The following is a 26,918-nucleotide window of genomic DNA, read 5'->3' as shown; positions in this document are numbered from 1 at the left end:
TTGATGTGTTCATAGTTACAAGATTGGTACAAAGTCAACAAATTAGGAAGTTAATAAAGAATGCAAATTTGTAGGCATACAATGACAAGCATGAGGTTAAACTAATAGCGGGTTTCAAGATTCTATGGGGTCCTTCTGTGATATTAATCTGCATAATCTGGAAGAATCAGATTATGAACTACATACATGTAAAAACAAAATCTCATTAAACCTTGTGACAACAAATAAAAGAAATAAGATGATAACACTATCTCATGTACTAGTAATATACAGTGCATCCCTGAAAAAACAGAACCTTGAAACAAAGGCTTATTGTGCGGAAGCAATGTCGTTACGGTAACTGGTATTCCTCAGCTATACACTATATATCGCATGGTCCTTCCAATAGGTCTACAGTACATTGTATGTCTTGATAATGTGAGATGACAGTTTCACATAATTGTGAAATGACACGTTTGTCACAAATATGCAGTGTTTACTTTCCTTAGACCAGGCGTCCACTAGGGAGCGGACAAGACGCGGACAAGCCCCGGAATGCAAATTTGGTATTCCGCACTCCTTCGGGAACCTGTCCGCACGTTCCTGAACGTGTCCGCTCACTGTCCTAAACATGTCCGGGCGTTTCCGCACCTTCGGGAGAGAGAAAAATTTCCGCGTCCAAATTTTGATCGAGACCAAAATTTGGACGCGGAAATGAACTTCCTGACACCTTCAGCGACTTGTCCTGACGATGTCCTGAGGATGTCCCGCTTGTCCGGGACCCTTCCGCTCCTTCCGCACACGCTCCGGAAAGAATCCCGCGGTGTGGGGAAGCTTCCCGAATGAAAGCGGAAGACACCAGGAATGTTTTAGGACAGCGCGGAGCCGATGCGGATCTATATATGCAAGTGTCCGGAACCGATGCGGAAATTTTGTGATCCAGACACGAAAATGTCGACACTTTCCGCGAGCGTCATGCCAATGAAATGCAAAATGAGCAAGAAGGGAGGCGAGGCCCCCATGCAAATATCCCCATCACAGGCAAACCTTTCGTCTAGTGATGAAGAACAGGTAAATCTAAGGAATTTCCGGTCCCAGAAGGCAAAGAAGAAGGTAGTAGAGACTGTGCCAAAAGCAACCAGAAAGAAGTGAAATCAGCCCCCTAACTTCCTAGTAAGTTTGTTTTGATTTGATCTTTTCAGAAATTATTTTTCATCTGAGTGACTTTCCTGGTTCCTATTACTTACTATAGTACATTTTCCTTTATGTTGTTTTCGTATTTTATTTGCAAACAAACTAGGTTGTCCCATGTGACAGCCCAGCTGAAAAATCACAAAAGTAGGTGGAAGTACACTCAGAAAAAAAAGCATAGAATTTTTGGCTAAATGTTAATGTATATATATAAACATGAACAAGTTGTTATTCATACGTAAATGCTTTCTAATGATACAACATATTAGAACAAAAGACAAATTCATCACACTAAAAAGCATGAATTCAATTGCAAAGATATACCTGTGGTCTCATTACAATGTAACATCTTTGAAGCCCAAAATAACGATGAAAGCTAAAGATGACGGAGGAAAATGAAGAATTTTCTGTCACTTCAAAATTCAAGTGAAATGAGAGAAAAAGCAATAAACCATGAACTCGAAAAGGTGTTAAATTTCTGTCTTTCTTTTGTGTTGTTTTTTGCTGAGTGTATATATTTAAGTACACATCAAGCATCACAAATCATTTCAGAAATATTCTTTAACTGAATGATTTTCATAGTTGTTATTACCTAAAAATTTTTTCTTCTCTTTTTGTTTTAGTTGCAAATAAACTCGATTGTCCAATTTGACAGCCAGCTGAACCCCCTCCCCCCCAAAAAAAAAGTAAATTAAAGTAGGTAAAAAACATTTCCTCATTTTTACACTTCATTGACAATAGGCTAGTAAGCTCTAAGCATGAAAAAAATTTCTAGGACTTGAAAATGTTCAAAAGTGATCAAAAATAAGAGAGGGTTAGAGATGCACAAGGGTAAAAATGAGAGAAAGAAAAACAAATTTAATGATTAGGATCATTTTGGCATGCTCTAAAAAAGTATCAGACAAAACCTGTATATACTTCACGATGGATAAGGCACAGGTCTAAAAAAGGAAATAAAGAATATAATATATATATATGTATATATATATATATATATATATATATATATATATATATATATAAGTAACAAAACTGCAACAAAGTTCATGCTGTATTCACCAACGGTTTATTTCTTGTGAAGAAATAAATCGTTGATGAACTTTGTTGCAGTTTTGTTACTTATCTTTTTATCTTGCCCACACGTGGACTACCTTATCAACATGATTAAAAAATGAGAGAAAGAAAAACAAATTTAATAATTAGGATCATTTTGGCATGCTCTAAAAAAGTATCAGACAAAACATGTATATACTTCACGATGGATAAGGCACAGGTCTAAAAAAAGGAAATAAAGAATATAATATATATATAGGCCTATATATATATATATATATATATATATATATATATAAGTAACAAAACTGCAACAAAGTTCATGCTGTATTCACCAACGGTTTATTTCTTGTGAAGAAATAAATCGTTGATGAACTTTGTTGCAGTTTTGTTACCTATCTTTTTATCTTGCCCACACGTGGACTACCTTATCAACATGATTATATATACATAATCGATATATTTACATATATATATATGGTTCAAAAAGTTTGCGAATATCATCCATGTGACTTTAGGCAGAGAAAAAATTGTTCTCCCAGATGAGACAAATAAAAAAGAAAATGAGTCGTCAGCCGACATGCAGACAATCCTATTCTTCGACTTTTGGTGGTCACATTTATCAAATAATATTTACGAATCATATTAATATAATATCAGCCCCTACTGCGGAAGCACAACACGGAGCATCAATGACCGCTAGCAGTCAAATGAAGAAAAGTCAAAGTCAGCGCCAAATTTATGCCTTTCCATTTTCCTGGTATCGTCCACAGTTTGTCCGCATGCCTAACTTGTGTTGTCCGGAAGGCATCCTGATTGTCCGCGTTCATTCCTGGTGTAATCCTAAATGTTTCCGCGCTGCCCGGCTACGATTAGCATATTCCGAGGTATTTCGCGCTCTTCCGGAGTGATTCCTAGGAATGTCCGCAGTCAGTCCGCGGACAGTCCGCGGACAGTCCGCGGACAGTCCTAGGAATGTCCCAGGACAAGCCGATTCACAAAGTTATTCCGCGTCTGTCGCGGACAGGATGCCGAAATAACAAAATTTGCTTCCGCAACCCTTCCGGGGCTTGTCCGCGCCCAAGTGGACGTCCGCCCTTAAAGGGACTGTACAGTACTGGTTGAGGTGAGGAATCCGCTTGTAACGTTTTGCGAGATTCTTAGAAACCACTCAATGAAAATGTTAAAGGGATCGTACAGTTTTGGTTGTGACCTAATTTCAGGTTTCTAACATTTTTTGGTGAGATAATGAGAAACCTCTTATGAAATATGAAAGAGCATGTAATTCTATGAGGAATTCAACGTTTATTTGATGAAAATTGGTTTTGAAATGGCTGAAATATCCAAAAAAGAGTGATTCTAATAAAGTATGGGACCCACACTTTATTACGATCGCTTTGTTTTACTTTGTGTGTGGATGTTTCAGTCAGTCCAAACCCAATTTTCATCAAATAAACTTTGAATTCCTCTTAAAATGGTATGCTCTGTACTATATCATAAGTGTTTTCTTGGTATCTTGCAAAAAGTTAAAAGCCCAATTCTCATCTCCACCAATACTGTACCATCCCTTTAATACAATTCTAAGGGGAATCAAAAGTTTATTTGATGAAAATTGGTTCTGAAATGACTGGGATATCACAAGGTAAAACAATACTTTGTACCATCCCTTAATAAAACAATGAGCATACAATTCTAAGGGGAATCAAAAGTTTATTTGAATGAACAGCCTTTTTCGTGGCATGAAATGGTTCTGAAATGACTGGGATATCTAAAAACAAGGTAAAACAAAGTTGTCCTTTGATCTTTGACCTTATGGTCAAAAACTTTCCAAGAGAATCTCTTTCTGGTAATACTGGTAAACAATGAGCTTCAAAAAGTACCTTCACGCATAACGTACACATAGATATGGGGGAAATACTGTAAAACATGATATATTCGCGGCATGAAATTTTCGCGAATTGGAGCCGACAGCCTTTTTCGTGGCATGAAATTTTCGCGAATTGACACTGGCGTTCAATGCATGTAGTGTAGACAAAAACTTCCGCGTGCATTTTAATTTCGCGAATTTTGGCGCTCGCGAAATTCGCGAAATTAAAATGCACGCGAAAATTCCTTGTTTTACAGTAGTGATATGTTGAGAATTTGACCCTGACCTTTGACCCTTGACCATTGATCCCTAAAGTCCCAAGAGAATCACTGTTCAGCAGGACATGCATATGTACTAGGTTCCATGAAGATACCTCCAGCCATTTCAGAGATATGGAGAAAAAGTGAAACTTTAGCTTTTTTTACTTGACCTTTGTTTTCATTTTATTTCTGCATTTTTCACAAAATAATATCACGTAAAAAGCAATTTTCCAAAATCAATCATAGATTGGACACAAAATAAACATATTTATAACAAATGAGCACACACACACATGCACAACACAAACATTAAATGTGTTTTTACTTTGGCATTATCACTTGAGGCCAGGACAATTTCAGTGACCAGCTATCATATGTGAAAGTAAACACATTAGTTAACAAAGAAAAATCCTAACCTCTGGTTTCTCCTTGTGCTGCCCGATGAGAAACAAGATGGCCATCACACACCTGACCTGATGGTAGAGGAATGCCATGCCTGTGATGGTGAATTCGAACATCTGATATGCCCCAGAACTATAATGAGAAAGATTAAAAATGTATACAAAACTCACAAAGAGGTTCTAAAACATAGATAATACCACGCTATTGCCAAATCTACTGTATAATACATTTGATGAAAAGTGCCTTGCATGTCACTACCATTTCAGCTTATTTGGACTCATGAACAATTCTAGGAAATAAAGTACATGTACAACACAAAACAAAATAAACTAGAAATATCACTTAAGGTGATTAATACCCCCGCCCCGTGACGACAGTCTTACCCAAGGAATGATCTTTCCTTGATCTTCTGCCATTTAAATGCCGTTACCATGGCAACGCAGCTTCCGACACGTCCGAAAAATATGTCTTGCACATCTTCCCACCAAGACTATTGTGTGTGCCACATTTCATAAGCTTTTGTCAAAAACTGAGGAAGTAGTTCAATCCACAAGATCTTTCCTTGATCTTCCGCCATTAATATGCCGTTACCATGGCAACGCAGCTTCCGACACGTCCAAAAAATATGTCTTGCACATCTTCCCACCAAGACCAATGTGTGTGCCACATTTCATGAGCTTCAGTCGAATACAGAGGAAGTAGTTCAATCCGCAAGATCTTTCCTTGCTCTTCTGCCATTTATATGCCGTTACCATGGCAACGCAGCTTCCGACACGTCCGAAAAATATGTCTTCCACATCTTCCCACCAAGATCAAGGTGTGTGCCACATTTCATAAGCTTTGGTCAAAAAACTGAGGAAGATGTTAAATCCGCAAGATCTTTCCTTGATCTTCTGCCATTAATATGCCGTTACCATGGCAACGTACTTTCGGGTACTGTCAAAAAATGCGTCTTGCACATCTACATCCAAAGGCACACACCTGTACCAAGTTTCATGGAAATTGGGCAAAAACTGAGGAAGTAGTTTGCAACACAAAATTTTCCATCATTTTGGCTCATAATATGTGAGCTGTTACCATGGCAACATACTTTTTGTCACTGTCAAGAAATGTGTCATGCTGACCTATATCCTAAGACAAACATTCAATATGAATTCCATGAGAATTGGAAGAACACTGATGAAGCAGTTTTGCCATGAAGCATTTTGCCCTATATTTTACCAATAACATGCCGTTACCATGGCAACGCACTTTTTGCCAAGCTGTGGAAATATGTGTCTTGCACATTAATATATTCAGATGAACATCTGTACCTAATTTCATAAAAATTGATCAAAAACTGTGGGAGGAGTTCGCGACGCAAGATTTGTACCCATTTTTGCCCATAATATGCCGTTACCATGGCAACATACTTTTGGGTACTGTCAAAAAATACGTCTTGCACATCTACAACCCAAGGCACACATCTGTGCCAAGTTTTATGGGAATCGGTTGAAAACTGAGGAAGTAGTTCGCAACGCAAGATTTGCAACGGACCGACCGCCCGACTGACCGCCCGACCGCCCGACCGACCGTCCGCTGATTCCTATATACCCCCTTCAAACTTCGTTTGGCGGGGGTATAACAATTTTGTAATTTCAGCTCCTAAGGTATTTCACAGCTGGGAAAGCCTTGAGAGGTTTGCCATGGAGGGTGTACTGAAAGACCTCTGGGTGTCTTTTACGGGTGTCCCGAAGGATTTGGCACTCATCAGGATTGAACTCCATCAGCCACGTCTTGCTTCAATCAGCTAGAGCATCAAGGTCAGCCTGTCTCGTCCCAGTGACAAAATCAAGTCTCATAATTCTTATCTTTCATTTACAGCCACCTAAGTGAGGGGGAAATGCTTTGTTTAAACAGTACACATGTCCCCTTGTTGAAGGGTTGACCAACTCTGTGTCTCTTCATTTTGACCTGCCCCATCAGGGGGAAAGGGGGAAAAAAGAGGGGGATAGACAAACTCTCATGTCATTAGGTGTGGGCACAAACAAACAAAAAAGAAAAAACCCAGCATATTCAACTCAGAAAGAGAGACACTTTCTTTATGTGACCCTGCATCACAAAACCAACAGAAAGTCGCCAAACATGAATTTTTAATTAAGGGCAGATCCTGAAAGAGCAGACTCTAAGCTTTAAAATGATGTATAACTCAATTCAAATGGAATCTCCTCACCTATCTAAATAATGGAAAGAAAGCACACACTCTGGAAAGTGTGAACTGAGAAAAGAAGCTCTGAAGTACAGGGTCTATTCAAGCACTTCATCTTTACCAAGCCGAGCTAGGTGCAGTATGAATGGGACAAAAAACAGGATGTTAACCACTGGAGCAACAACAATGAAAGGATTGTCAGATTAAGCTGAAATTGAGCATACTGTATTAACACATTCTGTACATGATTAATGCCAACTTTCAAAGTAGTCCCATCATCCTTTCAAAAGTTATTACAGTTAATAGTGAAGAGTGGGCAAAGGATAAGAAAAGGGACCTCTAGAAGACATACTTGCTCACACTACTCTTACAAAAAAGGGGTTGTAGAAAACTGCTAAAAACACACTTTCCCATTCATTCTATGATCTCAAACTTCAGGATAATGTAAAAGAAGAATAACTCTTTCGGATAAAATGAAAAAGTCAAGATTGACTTGGTTGACCAGTTTCACCTTTTTTATTGAGTCCTCACGTAAAATCAAGGGGTGCGACTTTTTGTTCGTTTTGTGATTCACGGTCACATATGAGAAGTTTGGAATGGGCAGACAAGGGGATGGATGCCCTATTTAGGAAAAAATGGTTGTCTTTGTTATAAATTCATAAACTTTGTGTCTTCCAAATGTGATATGCCCTGTCAGAGGACAACCACTATATCAGTGACAAAATATGTGAGCTGTAACTGCCAGGAAAGATATGACATCTGTTGATAGTATATAATAAACTTAAATCTGTGGGCAATTGTGATAGCTTGTGCACTAAGCAGAAATGAGCCCAGTCATAGTTGCTGAACTACTGCACCATGCTTTTGCAACAATTTGATGGTTCATGGCTTATCTTTTGATTTGCAGTGCGATGAATTAATGACTGCAATCATACTCAAGTACATAATTGCAAGTGTTTTGTTATAATCACGGGCAATACATTATGACTTTTATGGGTGTTGCTATGAACAGTGTATAAGGCTCAGCATGGACTTTACTCAATTCTAAAATGAATATGGTGAGCAAATGCTCCAACTCACATGCCATCAAGTTCTTCGATTGTTGCCGCTGTGACTGTCCTCACATGATTCACGACACCATTGGCTACGTCCATCTATTCAGGTGAAAGATCAGATAAGATCAGGAATATGGTTGAAGTATGCAGGCAAACCCTAAATGATATAATACATACAGAGGTAGACATTATTAGTATATTAGTTTGCTTTCCTAATGAAAGGATCAGGTCTCTAAGCAAAATTTTCTAGATCATATTGTATCCCGTACTAGGTACTTTCATGCACACCAAATTTGACCCTATCTTCATGTCGGGTCAAACCCACTCAATCAACGCAATTCTGAAATTTCAGCAATTTACCCAGTCGAAACATACGACAAAATATTGCAATAGATTCAAACGTTCAACAGATATTTTACTAACCTCAAAAACCTCCTCTGAAAAACCACAATCCATGGTAATGCATGCTACACAGCTTAAAAATGTGTTTTTATAATTATTGAATAATTTCATATTCAAATAATTCTAGTAAGTGGCAGAAAATATTCTAATTCATCAGTGCTGATGTTATTTGTTGCAGTATCTACAATGTATGACTAACTGTTAAATTAGAAAATGGGTAATCAAACAAAATATCTGACCTTTGTGTCATTGATATATTCAACTTGATATATGGTAATGTATGTTTAAAACAGAAAAATTGAGACAAGTAACAGATGTTTAAAAAATATATTCTAAACACAAACAAAGCAAGATTACATTATCTGCAATGAACAGTGATGTGTACAAACATGGTTTTAAATGAAATAATATCATTTCAATTATTTAATATCATTTCATATCACTGAGAGGAATTTTTACTAGCCACAGGTTTTTTTTTTATATATCCCTCACTCAACATGCCGTAATACATAATTTTGACTTTATTTCCTCATAAATATGCTATCAACTTTAATAACACATGCCACTGAATAGATAACATGCAAGAATCAGGTTCTGTAGTGTTTATCAAAAATGTATAAAGAAAAGTCAGTGACACAAAAATTTAAGAATTGCAACAATTCAGTTTGACCCTGAAGTACAATTGTACTTGTGGGAGGCAACAGGTTGCTCTAAATTAAAGGTTCTAACCATTTTTGTCTTTCATTTTCCATGCAATATGCAACTTATGCCAACATGTGCCAGTTGCATTAAAATACTCATATCCTGCTCTAAAGCTATGCACCATCTTGCCCTTCGTCATAATAATAAATAAATAATAATAATAGAGAGACTCTTATAAAGCTCTCATTCTACCTAAAAAGATACTCATGGCGCTGTGGAACAGAGTACATATGTTTCACATTACAACAGAGTATCACAGAAGATATAAGAACTACAAACAAAGAAACAAAATATGTTCATATGTACATACAGATAAACAATTGTCAATTTAAATTGAAAAGGTAGGTCTTGAGGTTCTTTTTGAAAGCATCAATTGAAGGTGCTTGACGAAGAGATATTGGAAGGCTGTTCCAAAGTTTTGGGCCCATGTATATTGTATGAGAAAGCACAATCCCCTCAACTATGCTTGATTTGAGGTACATGTAATATCTCACAGATCTAACTATTCATCTTCAGGAGAAGCAAAAAGTTGTATGTATCAGTGACCTTTCTCACAAATAACTACCCGAATCAATTCACCGGCACTTGAAGCTCGTTATTAGATTCAGCTCACGCAGCTGGTTATTATTTGTAACTCTCTGCCCCCAAAAGGAATATGCACATAAGGTTTGAAGAATTGGTTCACTAGGTAATCGAGCTTGGGTCTGCCTGAACTGCTATGAAGTCTTTGTGGCCAAGCAGTTAAGGCACTGTAGTCCAGTCAATCTAGCGATTTTTACGGGGTAACCCACCACTAATTGCAACAGTAGGAATTTCACTGCAGAGCAAGTCGTTGAGGCCTCCTGAACACCATACTAAAAGTCCCAAAAAATCCAGCGGGGCAAAATAGTAAAATTTGCATGATATGCAAATTAGCACCTGAAATGAGAGGAAATTGACAGATCTCAGCTTCCCGTTATCCAATTTTAAAGATTTAAATGTATAAACTTATAATTTGTAGGTCAATGAACACGATAGATGCCTTTTCGAATTGGTCGTACAAAAATAATTTACATAAAATGCAAATTAGCGGTAACTGTAAGAGTACATTCATAACAACAGTAGTCACGTTGGCATAATGCACGTATTGCATATGGGGACGCGGGGTTAAGGGGGTAACTTTGGGCGCCTCCCACGGGGCCGCTTTAAATGTGCACCACTTTTTACTATATCAGTATTGTAAAGCAATGTCTCCTGTATTGATTACATTGCATTTCTTGAAAACAAAAATACCCTTGCTATAAGGCACGATCGAATTTTGACAGTATGTACTGTTGGAACATATATATTCGCGTTATATGATATTATATGTTTTCTATATTGCCAAGAGGATAAAGGGCATTTCGGGGGCACACGCAACAGGGTCGCCCTTCTATAAGCACCCTCTTTATTGTGTAGATCTTGTAAAGCAAATCTTCTTCTATCATATTCATGACTTTTCATTTATATAAGAGTGTATTTGCTGTATTGCTGGACCTACATTTAAAACCATTCACACTAGAACAACTGCATTTTCGTTGCTAATATCCGTATCTTGTCACAAAGGGCGTGAGCGTAGGTGTAAATTTAGACACCTCCCCAGGGATTACCTTTGCATGTCCACCTTTTTGACAATGTAGTTATTGTAGAGCAATGTTTCCTCTACTAATTAGTTGCATTTTTTTTGGGAAACAAAAGTGCCTTTGCTATACGGCACGATGGAATTTCAAAAACATGTACGTTTGGAACATATATATTCGCGTTATATGATATTATATGTTTTCTATATTGCCGTGAGGGTGGAGTATTTTTGGCACATCCCACAGGGTTGCCGTTTGATGCGCACCCTCTTAAGTGTATAGATCTTGTAAAGTTAAGTTTCTTCTATCATTTTCATAACTTGTCATCGATGAAAATTGTATTTGATGTATTGCCGGAACTACTTTTACAACAATTCACGCTAGAACAACGGTATTTGCGTTGCTAATATCTGTGTTTTGTAATAAGAGGGCGTGAGCGTAGATGTGAATTTGGACACTTCCCAAGGGATTACTTTTGAATGTTCACCCTTTTGACAATATAGTTATTGTAGAGCAATGTCTCCTCTATTAATTAGTTGCATTTTTTGGAAACAAAAGTGCCTTTGCTATTCAGCACGATGGAATTTTGAAAACATGTACGTTTGGAACATATATATATTCGCGTTGTATATTATATGTTTTCTAAGTTGCCGTGAGGGATGAATATTTTTGGCACATCTCACAGGGTTGCCATTTAATGTGCATCCTCTTCACAGTATAGATCTTGTAAAGTTAAGCCTCTTCTATCATTTCCATGACTTTTCACTGATAAATAGTGTATTTGCTGTATTGCCGGGACTACTTTTAAAACCATCCACGCTCGAACAACGGTGTTTGCTTTGCTGATAGCTGTGTTTTGTCTTAAGGGTGCGTGAGCGTAGGTGTAATTTTGGACCATTCCCAAGGGATTGTCCTTTTGACAATGTGGATATTGTTAAGGGATGTCTCCTCTATTAACTACAATGTATTTTTGAAAGCAAAAGTGCCCATGCTGCATGGCATGATCGAAGTTTGAAACATGTATGTTTGGAACATTATAGTATATTCGCGTTAATGATATTCAATGTTTTCTATATTACCGTGAGGGTGGGGTACTTTGGGGCACATCCCACAGGATTGGTTGATGCATGTTTTGCAAATGGCCGTGGGGATATGATCGATAGGGGTAACTTTGGTCACTACCCACAGAGTTTCCTTTGACTGTGCTAGCTTCAATATCTCAAAACCCTCAAGGGTGCAAGAGCTGAATCAGCCAGGTTCGAATAAGCAACTCTCCAAATAGAGTTCATTAATTACAAAATTGGACAAGTTAGTTATAGATGTTGACAGTTGTTTATATTCGTACTTTGATTCTACGTAATTAATGGATAAGCTATCATTATCTGTCTGATAACAAACTATTATTCGCTTAAAATTATTCATGCTAGGTTTCTAATGCTGAAAAGTTTGTTTTTGGTGAAGAGAAACTGAAATATCACATTTGAACACTCTTGATATGCTCATATCGGGCAATTTGGTGCATTTGAATATTCCGTTGGCTCGGTACCCTTTGCATATTATGCAAATGAGGTCCAGATTATGTACATGGAAATGTTTGCATCGCACTAACTTACATTGCAAACATATGTTTCAATACTTTGGGTGTTCCAATCTGAAACCTAGAAGCATAGTTTTCATGGAAACACTGTATTTTTATCATTATTGGAGCTAAATTGCATATTATGCAAATGAGGCCCAGAATATGTACATGGAAATGTTTGCATCGCACTAACTTACATTGCAAACATATGTTTCAACACTTTGGGTGTTCCAATCTGAAACCTAGAAGCATAGTTTTCATGGAAACACTGTATTTTTATCATTATTGGAGCTAATTTGCATATTATGCAAATGAGGCCCAGAATATGTACATGGAAATGTTTGCATCGCACTAACTTACATTGCAAACATATGTTTCAACACTTTGGGTGTTCCAATCTGAAACCTAGAAGCATAGTTTTCATGGAAACACTGTATTTTTATCATTATTGGAGCTAATTTGCATATTATGCAAATGAGGCCAGAATATGTACATGGACATGTTTGCATCGCTCTAAATGACATTGAAAACATAAGTTTCAACACTTTTGGTGTTTCAATCTGAAACCTAGAAGTATAGTTTTCATGGAAACACTGCATTTTTATCATTATGGGGAACTAATTTGCATATTATGCAAATGAGGCCCAGATCATGTCCATGGAAATGTTTGCATCGCACTAGCTGACATTGTAAACATAGGTTAAAACACTTTCGGTTTTCCAATCTGAAACCTAGAAGCACAGTTTTCATGGAAACACTATTTTTATCATTATGGGAGCTAATTTGCATATTATGCAAATTTAGCCAGTTGGATTTCTTGGGACTTTTAGTATGGTGTTTAGGAGCCCATAACAAGTTGCACTGCAGTGGAATTCGTACTGTTGCAATTAGTGGTGGGTGAAACCCTATTTTGACTGGACTACTGGCGTTCTATGCCAAAGACCCGGATTCAATTTCCGGCGGAGACCAATTTTTCAACTTGTGCTCTTCTTCCAAAAACGAAGGAACAGTAAGAGGAATAATAATTCAAAGGTACGCATCTTCTTCTCCTTTGTCATATCTCACATTATATATATATATATATATATATATATATATATATATATATATATATATATATATAATATATATATATATATATACATATAAGTCAAACCTATACAATCAAACCTGTCCTTGCAGCCACCTGTTTATAGTGACCACCTGCTTATAGTGGCCGGTGAAATTACGTTTCAAAACAGCCATGCATTGGTTGGGGCTACATTTGTCAGCAGCCTGTCAGTGTGGTGCACCAAAAGAGATTTATAACAACAAGAGGGCGTAGTAGTCCAGTAGTGGAGGCGACCGCGCAAGAGAGCTAGCTTGCCCAAACGTACCAAGCTTACACCGGCACAAATCACTGACCTTCTGAAGTTCTAACTGCAATCTACGTACTTCATGTTCAATGGTATCTTTCACGAACAACAAGAAGGAGCGGCCATGGGCAGCCCGGTTTCCGCGGTCATTGCTAACCTATACATGGAGTCTTTTGAGGAACAAGCGCTCGAGACTTGCCTGCCCGAATGCGTCCCTAGAATATGGAAACGCTATGTTGATGACACCTTCACTGTTGTCCACAAATCCGCCGCCGAACAACTGTTGAAACACATGAACACACAACAGCAGTCTATTCAGTTCACTGCTGAAAATGAAAGTAATAACGGACTCCCGTTCCTCGACACTTTGGTGCACCGTGACATCAACTGCCGCCTCGTTACCACCGTGTATAGGAAACCAACACATACCGATCATTACTTAGCCTATGATTCACACCACCCCCAGTCTGTCAAGCGCGGTGTAGTGAAGTGCCTGTACAACAGAGCTTCATGCATCACTTACAAAGCCTCATTGCACAGCAGCTGAGAAGAAACATGTTGCATCCGCTCTTGTTTGCAATGGTTATCCACGTTCCTTTCTGAACAGGGTTTCCAAGAGAAAGTCCATTAACACTAAGGAGCCTGTGCACTACAAATCTAGCGTAGTACTTCCGTTTGTCGACAGTATCTCGAGCCAGCTCCGGCGACAGCAAGAGAAACATAGCATACGCCTCGTCTTCAAATCCGATACTACTATCCGTAACCAGCTTGTCCACCCAAAAGACCCCGCCCTCCCAAATAGGTGAGATGGTGTTGTTTACGAGATCCTGTGTGGGGCTTGTGACAAGGTCTACATCGGCGAAACGGGTAGACCCGTCGGCGAAAGAATGCTGGAACATCGCAGAGATGTCAGGCTCCAACACACTGAAAATTCTGCTGTTGCAGAACATGCTTGGGACTCGGAGCACCCACCGAATTCGGTGGATTCCATATACGGTGCGCCACCTATCGGTTGTAGCGGACAGGCCGAAATCCGCAATGCCTTATGGGAAAAAGTCGACATTAAAATTACTCGCATTCTATATATGCACATGCAGCAGCGCAGCTCAGCTCAGCCGGCCGCGCCAGGCGGGCGGGCGCCCGGGCTGGTTGGCCTGAAGTTAGGCCCCAACATGAGCACCGGTAACAGATGACAAAATCAACAAATCACAGAAAAAGCAAACTTACGCTGCAACACATCCACAGCCAGCAGAATGGACTAAAGCGTCTGTTGTGAGTAGTACCAATGTAGCGTACCGTTCTGCCATTTGACGCTGCTCAGGCTTCACAGTTGCCTTGATGTAAATCACTAAATGTGGTCTGGGTTTGGTGGTTCTGGATGTGTCCCATATGGACATCTTCAATGTGATTGTCCTTAAACATAAGGTAGCCATCATCTTTTTTTAAGCTTGCTAGCCTTTCTGGGGTCCAATCACACTGTTTGATAAGGTAGGCAAACACATCTCCAAGCGACAGATCAGGCATAGTACTCAGATCCCTAGTCCATCTTACTGGCCTATCGTACAAGTTCACTTCAGTCCCATCCGCTGATCATACACACCTTCGTTTCTTTTCCAATTCTGCATGGTCACACGGTTTAAGAACATCATATTTATCCCCACATTCCGACAGCTGAACAAGTTAGTCCTTCGTTTTTCCTCGGGTTGGTATGCCACGATCATTCAGGTATTTCTTCAGTTTGTCGACTCTAGTTACCGCGTATACCGATCGCCAGACGCTAGGCCAGTACAGTTATTGTACAGTAAACAGTGCATTGCGCATGCAGCTAGTGTCTGCTGCGCTGCAGCGTAGCTCTAGCTGCATAGCTAGCGCGATGTCGACCCCAAAGTTGAAAATCGGCCTGTCTGCTACAACCAATAGGTGGCGCACCGTATATGGAATCCACCGAATTGGGAAGAGGTCAGGTGCATAGCACAAGACAAACACTGGTACGCGCAGCGCGTTAAAGAAGCTGTTCAGATCCGCTTGCACCCTAACAACATAAACAGGGACAGCGGAATTGATATTCCGGATGAATGGTTACCTGTCATCCGCCACTATGCTCTCCCCCTCCGCAGCAGACGGGGATGGTATGGCAGCCCGCTCAGCCCCCGTACAGGCTGAGTTCAGTGCTTACGCATCACCGCATCGTACGCTGTTGTTTACTCCGCCTTGTTTCCTAGCTACAACGTCCGCAATTGGTAATTCCCGCCACACTTAACACGTGACAAAAGAGCACCGGCGGCGGGAAGCATCTTGATTGGCTGACCGTTATCGCATCGTCCGATAATAGCGCACTTTACGCTCCAGTGAAGCGGAACAATGGCGTGCCTTTGAGCACAATGGCGTGCCTTTGAGCACAATGCTCCCTTCCACCAGCCATATAAATAGGCATGCGCTGTAGCGCTCAGTCTACTTTGCCAGACAAAGGCCAGCAGAATTCGTGGCCGAAACGTCGTACGCATACCTTGTGTTTGCCTCGCTTCGTGTGACAAACAATCACTTTATTTCTTTTACACTCATAAAATGTACTAACTCATCGTATTAACTTCGTTAGCTCTATAATTTCTGGTTCTGGAGAGGGCTTTTTTTTTTTTTTTTTTTTTTTTTTTTTTTTTTTTTGGGGGGGGGGGGGGGGGTTACGTTGGGGCCCTCCTGGGGCCCCCAGGGGAGCATGGTGCCCATTTGGACATACTGAGATAATATCCCCCTAGGGATGCTACCTGCCAAGATACATGAAAGCTCACAGAGCATCTCTTGTTATTGTACAAATTCTATCTTTTTGTTTCATTCTTTCTCCATGAATTTTGTGCAACCATGTACCTCTAAAAGCTCTAGCTCCTAGCTCTTGAAACTTGTAGCACTTATGTATCATGAGTGAAGGGTGTCATTTTTCTAGTTGACAGTTCAATGGAGCCGCCGTTATGATAGCATTATCTAAAATCACATTGCCTCTAGCTCTATTTCCAAACGTTGTTTTTTCAATGAAAGTTGGCAGATGCATATTTCATGTATTAAAATGATCAATATCTTTAATATAGAAAATAGCTGACACACACATCGTCAAAATTTCAAAATGCTCCAATCCAGATACAGTGCACTCCCATTATAATGAACACCGTTATAACAAAATTCCGGTTACAATGAAGTGAAAATTCAGGATGCAACATTATCCACTTTTTATAGTTTATATGTTCGGTATAACAAAATTTAGATAAAACGAAAGAAAACTGCCGGTCCCAAAGGCTTTGTTATAATGGGAATCCACTGCAGAAATCTTTATATTTACATACTTTTCAGACCATCTTGCATTTTCAAATTTTGTGTGTTCGCACAACATTCATGCATATTTGCGTGCCTGTAAAGCAAAAATTTTATTTTTGTGCATGAAATTGGTTATTGATTTCATAGATAATATTTCCACCAAATTTCAAGTCTACTAGAGCTAATATGACGTTATATGGGCCCATCAAAGTTAAAATTTTGTGCATGCATCTACAATGTATGGCAATTCACAGTGCGAATGTGTGAAAAAGTACATATCTTAAACCCATTGTAGCTCTTTTGGACGGAAGATGACCCCCATGTTTTGCTACATATTCTGAAAGATGATGATTTGTAGATATCATCTGATGGGTCCTCAAGGCTGGCAAATTTACTCAAAGAAATCAAATTTCTGCATGAAATGATAAATAGCAAATTTCATAATATCATCAGATTTGAAACCTTTTTGAGTATATCTCTCTTATCCTTGACAGCTTTTTTCCCAGATTTCAGTATGTTGCAGCTTATCATAATTATTGTCTATCAAAATCATATTCAAAGTTTTCAATTTGATAACGTCCTCATTGTGAAAATATCAACTGAAAATACCCTTGTAAAATTTGACCATTTCACATGTTATCTCTATGACAGTGCATTTTTTTTTTTGGTACAAAATGCATTTTGACATGACTGTGTTCATTGAGCAATAACTCACTTATCCTTCAGCAAATTTCTCCCAGATTTCAGTTCATTGCAGTTGATACTTTGTATTACTGGACTCTGCCCTGTCCTCTGGACTGAATGTCAAAATCATGTCTACAATTCAGTCAATTGATATGAAAAAGTAATATCAAAAAATGACATCATCAAATGTCCAAATTTGTTAAGCATATGTCACATATTCTTGACCAATTTCTATCCAGATTTCAGTATGCTTTAGCTTACTGAAATTCCCTATCAACTGTACTATAATAATAGCTTTTCAATTTATGCCATCACTGTGAAAACATTGATTAAACTACCCTGTAAAATTTGACCATTTTTCTTGTTACGTAGACATCATCAAATGTCAAACTCATTAGAGCATACATGTATTTTACTCATCACTTATTTGATTTCAACCAGATTTCTGTATGGTGTAGGTTGTCAAATTCTCCATCAAAATCATAATAACAGCTATTTAATTTGATGACGTCATCAATGTGAAAACATCGATCAAAGTTAACCTTGTTGTAGCTTATTCATTCTCTATCAAAGTTATAGCCATAGTGCTTTGATTCGATGACCTCATCACTGTAGAAATATTGATTAATGTTAACCTAATTGTAAAATTACCTATTTTACATATCTCCATGGCAGTCCATTTTTTTGAAGAGCTTATTGACATGACTTTATTCATTGAGCAGTGTAGCTCACTTATGCTCAGACAAATTTCTTCCAGATTTAGATAAGTTGTACTGAAACTTTAGGCTTTTATGATATGCTCTTTGTTTATTGAGGGCATGTCGGAATTATGTATAGACTTTGGAATGAAATTGAAGCTTAGTCTTCAAATTAGTGAGATGTTGTGCAATTCTTATTGTGTATGGGCAGAATATGTAGCTTATCATCAGCAAGATGCAAAGTTTTAAAGGTCCAGTGTACCTTTGGGAGTAGTGATTTCAAAAATGTTCAAGATATCACATTTGATGCATATGTGTAGGTTTGTTGTATCACAAAACATCCTACATGTACCATATAAAAATTTTGCAATAAAGCCTAAAATATGGGGAGATATCAGTGTTCTTCTCAATAAACCATAACTGTAGACGGTTTAATCCGGAAACATTTTTATTATAACTATTGTTCACATTTTGTGTATTTAACAACACTTAACATCAATTATACGGATTCAAAATTTTACAGTGGTTGTTTCTATCCCTAACTCACATTTTAGAACTATTTTGAAGCACTAATGCTGGGTTTTTGTTTCATCTGCAAATGGTAAATTATGCCTTTAATATCAGTTCTCTGATGAACATCTTGCTTCAGATTGCAAATTGAGTGGATCACTTAATTTGTCAGTTTGGACAAATTTCTAAGTCTAGTTGTAAAATTTGCATTGTTCACATTTAAGTTGCATGTTTTTCATGTATGTGACTGGCCATAGTTTAGCAATGGTACACACAGAATTCACACATACACCATGAGAACTACGCACAAACTGCACAAAAATGGTTAACAGCTCCCTTGTCGAAACAATTTCGAAGAAATCATATATCAGACTTTGCCATTTTGTTACCATTCCTGTCCTTTTTAAATCATTTGCATGCTCCGAGAAATCAGACCTAAAGATTGGCCTGTCATCATGACATTCATCATTCCTCATCTTTTTCAGTTTTCTCTTCTTTTGCCTGCTCTTTTCTTCTTCCTCTCTCTTCTCTCTCCCTTTCTCTTTTCTTTTCTTCTATCTCTCCACCTTTCTCCTTTCTCTTTCTCTTTTAGGCCAAAAAGTGGTACAGTCAATACCAAAGATAATAGACAACAAAATACGAAGGCGCGCGATAAAAATGGACACAAAATGGCTACCCTACATGACGATACAAAAGAGAGCTAAGTACAAACTACCTAGGAACATCATTCATTTCCAAAGGTAGTGGTATTTTTATTATCTTAAAAAGATTTAAAAATTGTAGTCATAGCTTTTTTTCGATTGAGGGGATTATTTTGAAGAATGAGATTTTAAAGTAATAAGGATTATTTCATGGAGGTAAAAATTTGGCAACAACATGATCTCACAATCAAAGACGCTTGATAAACAACAACATCTTCAAAGACAGCGCGTCTCAGGCAACGACGCACATCACCTGAGACGCGCTCTCTTTGAAGTTAACTGAGTGGTCTCAGGTGATGCGCATAATACGCATGAGGACCGCACGCTGTCCATTTGTTTTTTACAGGATTAGCGCGCACTTTCGTGTCTTATTAGTTAAGCGTCTTTGGTCAATACCATACTACCCACAGTGGCTCTGACAGGCCTGTACTAACATGCACTGTACTCACATTCGCACTTTTGAACCACTCTCTATTCACCTCATTTTTTGGACGTTTCTTTGTTTCTATCCGTATACAGCACACTCCTAATACAATAAACACAATTATAATGGAATTTTTACTACAACAAAGTACAAAGTAAAGTCCCCAAATTATCATTATACTTTTCACTACAGTCAACCTCGCCTATGTCGAAACTATTGGGACCAACTAAAACACTTCGACTTACATGAAATTCGACTTCCATCGGATGTCATTTTTATAAGAATTGCATTTCCTAATGACTTTTCGTAATGCAATGTCTTTTTATGTTTTTATTGACCGATAAATTACAGATGTTGTATTTAGTGCTTTTTGTTTTGCTTGAATTGAAAAAATAAAGAATCATGAAGCTCAATTATTGGACTGTGATAACTGAAATGCCTTGCATGTAATGTGTGTTTTTTACGTGGTCACGTCGCGAATGGCAAAGTCCAACATTTACATTTTAGTCTGCAAAAGATCGCTAAATGAACGTGGGAATTCAGAAGTGTTGTCAATTGTTTGAGGATGTCGCTTTAACTTCGGCGAGAATTTCAAAACAATTGGAATTTTTTGCAAACCTTTTCTGCACACTGAGTCGTGATTTGCTTATGATTTGTTCTCAAAAATGTCTTAAAGCCTCATCATATGTTCAAGACCATCACAAGACATGCGCAATATTTGCAAAATCTTCGTGAAACCCCGGACATACCCCGGAACTTTGGAAGATGTCTCGTGTATGTTTCGCAATATCCGGGAAGTTCTTCTGATCATTACCTGCAATAACTGTTCGCGTCCCTTTGGAGACATTCTCACGAATGTTTGGCTCATGTTTGGGGCAAATCCACACCCTTGATGTATGACCTCTTTAAAGCTCTACGTTTTCTACAAATCAAAATCATAACATACATCCACATATCAAACAACTAATATAGTAACAAAAAAGTTAAAAACTAGCAAAGAAAACTAAGTGTTTGATATTAAAAAAATTCACAGAATATACCTTAAAATACTATAAAGATGCCAAAATTATATTTGAAACTTAAGACAATGTGTGGGGGAACATGCAAAAAAAAAAAAAATCAAATGCTTGTGGGGATAGGTCATCACAAAAACTGTCGGGACACACACACAACACAGAAATGAGAGAGACAGGAAAGAGAAAAACTTCAAGTTAAGACAGCTAACAATCTCCTTGGAAACACATCTCCAATGATTATTAAAAATTTGCGTTGTTTGCATTTCCGTAGCATGCATTTTGTGTATGTAACTGGCTGTACTTTGTAATAGCAATGGTACACACAACAGTTGCACATACACCGTGAAACCTTTGCACAAACTGCGCAAGGATGTTTTTTTTGGCTTCACTGTCGGAATACATTCGGATAAAAACTTTTCTGGAATGTTGGATTTTGCCATTCGCATCCTTCGCAAATCGTTCGCGTGCTCCGCGAAATCAGCCCTTAATAGGGGTATTTCACTGAGCAGCAAATGTTTGCGAACATAGCGAATTCTAGGGAATATTAGGTTTCATCAGAGTTCATTAACAGTTGCATTCAAAATCATGGAACAATTGCAATCAAATGCGCAGTTTTCCTTGACGTAAACGGTTTTTCTTGTCGCAAGGAAATTTTGAACTTGTGCAAAATTTCTTTGTAACAAGAAAAACTGGTTATGACAATGAAAACTATTTGCGAGTTTGATTGCAATTGTTTACGAATTTGATTGCAACAGTAACGAACCTCAAAATTCCCTAGAATTCGCTACGCTTGCAAACATTCGCCACTCAGGGAGATCGGTACCGTACCTGATTGTGAGGGGTTTTTCTTTTTTATTTTCCCCAAACCCCGCTGCGGTGCCCGCACATAGTTCACCTCTAACCTGGTACATGTAACTTATGTTTTTCTCAGCTGGGCATCAAGGATACAGAGGAAATTAAGGTTAACTTGGATTTGAACATCTGACCTTGTGATGACCTTCAACTCCCCAATGGACGTCTACCATCCAAGTTTGTTCACAAACGGACTTAGGAATCAAAAGTTGAGCCATAATTGAAACACGCCATAAAAACATAACATTGGGCCCTAAAGTTCATTGACCCCTGTCTGTGACCTTGAGGTGATCTTCATGTTTGGTAAAAATGTGTAACTTTGTATTTAACCATTCTTTCCTCCAAGTTTGATTGAAATTGAAGTCCTCAGTAAAGAGTTATTCAAGATTTTGTAGCGTTACGGACGGACAACGAACGGACAACGGACGCTGCAGGTGATCCCTTAGTCTCCCGCACCTCTAGTGGGCTTGACAAAACCTGCTGGTCCTGAGGATTTAATTATAACTGGAATCGCCTGTACATTGTACTCTATAAAAAGACCTTGATCAAGGTCACTTGACTGATCTATGCTGCTATAATCATGGAGGACTAAACTTTGTATCATTCCTTTTCTATTACTGTAAAACATGATCTTTTCGTGGCATGAAATTTTCGCGAATTGGAGCAAACAGCTTTTTTCGCGGCACAAAATTTTCATGAGTTGCCTGTAACATTCAATGCTTATAGTGTAGACAAGTACTTTTCACATGCATTTTTATTTTTGCGAATCTTGGAACCCGCAAATTTCGCAGAATTTAACATGCATGTGAACTTTCCTCATTTTACAGTATGTAAAAGAGCCAGGCATGAGACAGAGAAAAGTTGAAAAAAGAGGAGAGAGTTTGCGATGGAGCGCAGCGACCAAGCTGCGAGGGAGCGTAGCGACCGAGCGGGGGGAGGGTGAGTGAGGACTTTTTGAAATTCAAGGTATGAAAAAACTCATTTTAATGCATTTTACAACTGAAATTTACTATTGTTATGAGGTACGTTTAACAGAGAAACATTGTGATAATTGAACTCATGAATGACACTTGCAAAATCTAAAGGAAGGAAAAGTATGCGTAACTGTTATACCTAGGACCTACTCAAATGTGAGGCCATAATAAATCACAGTAATGTACACCCAGGTGACGTCTTGCTGGATTCAGTTCATACGGGTACAAAAAAAAAAAATTAAAATAAATCACAGCTTAGCATTGCCATTGTTGGCTGTCTTTACCTTAGTCCATTAACAGTTTACAGTGCGCAGACCAGGCAAAGTACTTGTACTACTACTACTAGTATTGCTGATCTTGGTCCATGTAGTCTAGTAGAGAAACATGTACAGGCTGTATGTACATTGTATATAAGACAGCTGAAAATAAATCATACATGCAGCTCATTATTGTTGACCGTCTCTACGTCCATGCAACAGCTAACTTTGACCGAAAAATCGGTCTGTATCTGTCCGTCGGGGAATGTTCCACGTCTGGCTTCACGGATCCCCTCCGTAGGACAGCATTAATGGCAAAATATAAAAGAGTCCTCCGGACAGACGGATCTTTCTCAGTTTCTGTCTACAGCTAACTTAGACTGCCTATAATACCTTACAGGAGGTACAACAATTTGTAGACCCGGTTAAGTCCATAAACAGCTAATGTAGACCAAGCAAATGAAGTATAGTTGGATGAAGTCCAGAATGTAAAGCGAATCCTTGCGGCGGATGATGTATCACAAGTTCCAGGTGCCGAGGAAGTCGATTGAATCGCTGGCCTAACGTGGTTAGAAGATGAAACTGGTTCTGGGAGATCAACTTCATATTCCAACCACTGCCACTTGAACTTACTGTATTGGAGACATCTGTGTCAATATCCGCTACACGAGGGTCATCCTTATCGAAGGTCTTCATTTTCTCGTTAAAGAAAGAAATATTCTCACCGGTCCACAAAATCACGATGACAAATGTAGGACACGCCAACGTAATCAGCGGGATACAAAAGCAGCGCATCGCGTAGACAGAAAGATCCGTCTGTCCGGAGGACTCTTTTATATTTTGTCATAAGTTATAACGCTGATCTTCGTATACAGAGGAGATCCGTGAAGCGAGACGCAGTCTCCGCGGAACATTCCCCGCGACAGACAGATACAGAGCGTTCTTTCGGTCAACGCATCGCGCTGAATGCTGCGGCAACGCATGCATGCCGAAGCTCCTTGATAGATACACGTAATACGCAGTTACAGCCTCACACACGTGTGCATCACACCACACTGCAAGCTACAGTATAGTACCGTAGCTACAAGTTGATCGACAAGCACGTTTCACATCCATTTCATGCATGAAACATGCAACATCGCACAGCTGCCCGCTGACAAATGCACTCGAATCACCATTCACACACGGCGAGATATGGTGGCTGCAAAAAAAAAAAGAAAGGAAAGGAGGAAAATCACAGAAATTTTCCCGACTGTGTATTTTCTCCCCAGAATTTCAAAATCCGCGGAAATCCGCGGATCCGCGGAGAAATCTCATGCCTGAAGAGCATATTTTCCATTTTGTTTAAACAAGGCAATCGCCGAATTGTGTCTCGCCCATTCGCGTACAAGGAATTAATATTTTTTATAACTCCCAGAAGTTAATTGACCTGCTTATGAACTTTGACCTTGTGGTGACCGTCAACACCCTAAGGGACATTTACCATCCAAGTTTGGTCACAAACGGACAAAGGGATCAAAAGTACTGAGCCATAATCGAAACGTGCCATAAAAACTTAACATTGGGCCCTAAAAATTTGTTGACCCCTTTCTGTGACCTTTGACCTTGTGATGACCTTTAACTCCGCAAGGGACAGCTACCGTCCAAGTTTGGTCACAAACGGACATAGGGATCAAAAGTTATGAGCCACAATCAAAACGCGCCCTAAAAAAATAACATTGGGCCCTAAAAGTTTGTTGACCCCTGTCTGTGACCTTTGACCTTGTGACGACCTTCAACTCCCCAAGGGACATCTTCCATCTAAGTTTGGTCACAAACGGACAAAGGGATCAAAAGTTATGAGCCATAAACGAAATGCGCCCTAAAAACTTAACATTGGGCCCTAAAAGTTCATAGACCCCTGTCTGTAACCTTTAACCTTGTGGTTACCTTCAACTTCCCAAGAGACATCTACCATCACCCAAATTTGATTGCCATTGTAGCAACATGTGCTGAGTTACGTGTGATAAGAGTCTTGCAAGTAAACTTTAACGTATGACCTCAAATGACCTTTGACCTTATCATGTGACCTCTTACGGCACCATAACATGGAGGTACCCCCAGTGCATCCATCACCCACGTTTGATTGCCATTGTAGCAACATGTGTCGAGTTACGTGTGATAAGAGAGTCTTGCAAGTAAACTTTAACGTATGACCTCAAATGACCTTTGACCTTATCCTGTGACCTCCAACGGCACCATAACATGAAGGTACCCCCAGTGCATCTATGACCCAAGTTAGGTTGTAATCCAAGCAACTTATGTGAAGTTATTTGTCAAAAGAGAGTCTTGCAGGTAAACTTTAACATAGAAAAGAGAGTCTTGCACATACTCTTTAATAAATGACCTCAAATGACCTTTGACATCATCACATGACATCCGACAACACCATAACATGAAGATACCCCTAGTGCTTCTATCACCCAAGTGTGGCTGCCATTGCTGTAACAGTTGCCAAGTTATGCATCATAAGAGAGTCTTGCAGGTAAACTTTAACATTTGTGACGGACGACGGACGGACGACGGACGGATGACCGACGGACGGACGCCATTTGGATCCCTTAGTCTCACCTTCACCTCCGGTGGGCGAGACAAAAACACAGAGAAAAAAAAGATCAAGCCAATCATCAAATGTAACAAATAAATAACATGAATCAAGGAACTGGCTATTTTCCTCATTTTCTGCAGTGCACTATTATAATAATATATCACTTTTGCTTAGAATCTGTACTGAAATAATCATGCAATGCAGTTGCAAAAAAAAAAAAAAAGCCCACACACACACACACAAATGAAGTGGAGACCACATACATACCTTGCAAAAGTTCCTGAAGTCATGAGTTCCCACTAATTTCTGGCTAGCTTCCTGCATCACCTGGCAGTAAAACAAACACACATCACAAAGGCAGTAACTGTTACTATTTTCACAATTGTGATGCACAGTGCATTTGTTTTTAACAAAAAAACTTATGATAAACTCCAAGTAACATGACTTAAATTTGGCTATGGGCAATAAAGCATTTGATATGATGATGGACTTACTTGTATATATATATATATATATATATATATATATATATATATATATATATACCGTGTTGTATATCCTCAAAATATTTCACAGTTTACAGATGTATAACAACTGAATCCCCTGTCTCTTGGACTGATTAATGCTAAGATTGGTTTCATTTCTGACCAAGGGCTTTACAGAGTCATCATGTGAACCAATCTTGTGGAAATGAAATTGGAAATAGTCTCATAGGTACATAGGGACATACAAATGCAGCAATTACTAAAAATGTAAATTTGGATGCATGATATATGGATGCAATGTGGTTCTAAAGTAGAACAGATCTCTGAAATGTGCCAACAGATATGCAGATCCCCCCTGTTAATGTTCAATAACTGTTGATTGTGTACAGGGCATCAATGAAAATGAGTGGGCCTTAGCTGGTTTGGGGGGGGGGGGGGGCAGGGTGAGGAGTGTATGTGGATAAAAGGAAATATGTACAATAATTTACAGATTATGTTATTCATATAGTCTCCATAAATAGATGTTTAATGACATAAATGTTAGAATTTATAACTATTGATAAATGATTTCACAATAATTTCTATACATATATTATTTCCTTTGGAAGTATATGTACTTGATTCATTATACAGGTATTGCATGTATACTCTTTTTTTTTTTAATATGTGCACTACATAACAATAAAATGTGTTTGAATGAATGTGTGGCTGTTTGGAATTATCTGAGTATCCATTCTATGTTTAATTTACTTTTTTTTCATACATTGTTTTAGATGTTTCAATAGTAATGTGTGAC

General features: G+C 38.6%; 1 protein-coding gene across 1 annotated transcript in view; it reads right to left on the bottom strand.

The window, feature by feature from the left end:
* The window catches only part of LOC139711893 (tRNA pseudouridine(38/39) synthase-like), a 175,543-nt gene that overhangs the window by 105,851 nt on the left and 42,774 nt on the right, over nt 1-26,918 (bottom strand). Inside the window, exons 7-9 of the mRNA XM_071623739.1 lie at nt 25,905-25,964; nt 8,021-8,094; nt 4,767-4,884 (exon numbers count right to left, since the gene is read on the bottom strand). Coding sequence (XP_071479840.1) covers nt 4,767-4,884; nt 8,021-8,094; nt 25,905-25,964 — 252 coding nt within the window. The remainder of the gene's footprint in view (nt 1-4,766; nt 4,885-8,020; nt 8,095-25,904; nt 25,965-26,918) is intronic.

Source organism: Diadema antillarum, unplaced genomic scaffold, assembly GCF_040938485.1.
Source record: "Diadema antillarum isolate AM-2024a unplaced genomic scaffold, OU_Dant_1.0 seq00001726_RagTag, whole genome shotgun sequence".
NCBI classification, from domain to species: Eukaryota; Metazoa; Echinodermata; class Echinoidea; order Diadematoida; family Diadematidae; genus Diadema; species Diadema antillarum.
This window is presented reverse-complemented; position numbering and strand designations above follow the sequence as displayed.